Source organism: Plasmodium gaboni, chromosome 12, assembly GCF_001602025.1.
Source record: "Plasmodium gaboni strain SY75 chromosome 12, whole genome shotgun sequence".
NCBI lineage: Eukaryota > Apicomplexa > Aconoidasida > Haemosporida > Plasmodiidae > Plasmodium > Plasmodium gaboni.
Window position 1 is genome coordinate 1247 of NC_031492.1, and position 3469 is coordinate 4715.

Genomic DNA, 3469 nt, shown 5'->3' on the forward strand with positions numbered 1-3469 from the left:
TCTTAATTTCATTTTTACTTCCACTTTTAATTTCATCTTTACTTCCATTTTTAATATCATCTTTACTTCCTTTCTTAATTTCATTTTTACTTCCACTTTTAATTTCATCTTTACTTCCATTTTTAATTTCATCTTTACTTTCACTTTTACCACTATTCATACTACCCGTGCTACTTCCTTTTAATTTTTCTTCATATTTCTTTTTAACGTCATCTATAAAAAATGAAAAGTCTTTAAATACATTAAATCTTCTTATTTTCAATGTTGGAGTTAGGTAATTTTTGGTGTCCCATGGTTTGGAAGTCAAGTATATGTCATTTATAACATTGTATCTATTTAAATTAGTTTTTTTAAAAATTTCCATCATTTTCCCCTTTACATAATCAACATAAATAGTCTCATTTAATATTTCATCAATTAATTTTTCTGAAAAATTTTTCTCATCTAAACCAGTTATTTTTAACATATTATCATTCTTTAAACTTATAAATAATTTATATTTGTCCACAGAAAGAATGCCTAATGGACCATCCATAGAATCATCACCATATGCGACACAAAAATTTACAAATGGAATCTGTGAATACAAATTATTTATCATTTCGGTTTCTATGTATTCACCTTGAGATAATTTAACCAAACCCTTTGATCTATCTAAAAATGTTAAAGAACCATTATCATTAATTTGTACAATATCTCCTGTTTTAAAATAACCATCTTTTGTGAATGCATTTTCTGTACATTCCTTTTCTAAAAAGTACCCACTAAACATAGAATCACTTTTAATTAATAATTCTCCTTTTGGTACAGTATCTGTAGCAGTATAAATTTCCCAAGTTCTTACTTTGTATCTTGTGCTAGGAGAAACAGCTACTCCCATACTTTCTGCGTTACTATCTTCTACATCTTGTAAAAATATGGGACCAGTAGATTCTGTTAAACCATAGCCTTGATAATAATTAACATTTAATAGAACACTTAACCCCTCAGCAACGTCTGGAGAGAGTTTCCCACCACCATTCAAAATAACATCCATATTAGGGTTTATCTTCTCCTTAATTTTACTTGATACAGATGTAACACCTTCAACAACCTTACTAAAAGCTCCATCATTATTTCCTTTACGTAAATTTATAGCTTGTTTTGCTATAAATTTCTTGCAACCTGTTAAGTTATTTACTTCTGTCATAATATTAGAATACATTCTACTAAAAACCTTAGGTACCCCAAATATTATTTCACTATTAGAATTACATATATCACTATTCAGATATTTAATATCTCTACTCCATATATTAATTTTTACACCCAATAATAATGCCGTTAAAACAAGAATTCTTTCATATACATGAGACATCGGTAAATACGATAAATGTGTTTTTATATGATATTCTTTTATTATATTATTATCACATAAAGGTATTACACTATTATAGAAATTCTTATTGCTTAACATAACACCTTTTGGTTTTCCGGAAGTTCCAGATGTATACACAATGGAGGAAATAAAATTGGGATCTTCGTTTTGAATTGTAACATTGGTTACTTCTTTCTCTGTCATATTATCAAATACGATAATACTTACACCAACCTTATTAGCTTGTTTTTTTAATGAACTAATCTTTTCTATTTTTTCCTTATCATATTCTAAGGAAGCCAAAATGTTATCTTCTCCCTTACCAGATTCATTATAATTGGCTTTATTACTACTTTTTCTTGAACCATTACTTTTTTCTTCATTTTGTGAGTTTATTTTTTCACTACGTTTAGATAGGTTATCTAAGATTATGAGCTTTTTCAAATATGGCAATTCATTTTTACGACACAATAATCCTTCAATCAAATCTAAATCTAAACATAACCATTCTAATTTTGAACTATTTAATATATCTATAATTATATCTATACTAAATTTCGACTGAATTACTAATGTTGTAACGCCACTCATCATACAAGCAAAATCGGTAATTAACCAGTTAGTTGAATTATTACCATATAAACCTAATAATCGAAATTTCCCATTATTCTTTTCTTCATTATATATTTTTTCTGGAACGCCAGTACCATTATATGTATTCAAAGAATGACTAAACGATAATACCTTTTTGAAAAAATTTCCATATGTTATAGAATTTTCTGCTTGTCCGCAAGAATTCTCGACTATTGCTAATTTATTATTATCTAATTTATATTTATCTAAAAAAAAGTTCATAAGATGTTTATATTTATATATTGAACTTTTTGTTTTATAATTTTTCATACAGTATACGCTCGATTCATTTTTATTTTCTACACTTTTACATATTTCTGTGAAGTTATTTTTTCCATTATTATTCTGGAAGAAAAATAATAAAAGACAAAATAAATATAAAAAAAGCATAAACAAACTTACCATAACATTCATTTTATTCTATAAAAACATTTAAAATGTAACACAAATATATATATAACACAAGTATACTACAACTTAATATTATATTTAATTTTTTTATAATAAAATTAAAAAAAAAAAAAAAAAAAAAAAAAAATTAATATATAATATATCCTTATATTATTCATTATATTATATGAAATAATATATTATTCCATATAGAACATATATATTCTATGTAATTTTTACATAAATTCCCAAATTTGTATTTTTTTTTTTTTTTTATATATATACATATATATTTTATATCATCTCATTTTTCATAGTAAGTAAATTTGTGTAGATTTTATTTTATTTATATATTAATAAAAATAAAATTAATTAGAAAATTATATATTAAAAATAAATAAAAATTTTTAAATATTTCACTTATAATATAAAGGAAAAATATTCTAAAAAAAATTAATATATTCATTATATACAAATAAATTCAATTAAAATATTTATATATATATATAGATATAGATATTAAAAATATATGTTTTAGTTTTTATAAATAGGACACCGTTCTGTGAGTTGTTTTCTTGGTGTTCTTATAAACATTTCATCATATTTATAATTTATTGCCATATATCTATATATATATATATATATATATATATATATATATATATATATATGTAAGATTATAATATGTATATGTTTTAATGATGGTTGTTTTTAATATTAAAATAAAAAATACATTATAAAAAATAAAAATTAAATTATGTATAAATAAAAAAAAAATTAAATCAATATATAATGAGATAGCTTTTAAAAGTCTTTTCAAATATATTAAATTATATATATATATATATATATATATATATATATATATATATATATATAATATAATTATATTGTTTAATTTTCTTTAGCAATATACAATGAACTATTTATATAATATATAATATATTTTTTTATTCTTACTGCTATATAGAAAGTGTTTTTCTATTTATTAATTTATTGCATGTATATTATATGCAGATTCATTCTATTATGAGAACCACTTATTTTTTGTATGTTTTATATTTATTTATTATTTTTATTTTTTTTTAT

At 21.7% G+C, this 3469-nt stretch overlaps 1 protein-coding gene across 1 annotated transcript; it reads right to left on the reverse strand.

Annotated features, from left to right (window-relative positions):
- Window positions 1–2404, reverse strand: PGSY75_1200700 (acyl-CoA synthetase; the record flags this gene model as incomplete). The annotated part of the gene is made up of 1 exon (XM_018786598.1): window positions 1–2404. A coding segment is annotated over one exon (2404 nt), but the record flags the coding sequence as incomplete, so codon positions are not given.
- Window positions 2405–3469: the final 1065 nt, after the last annotated feature.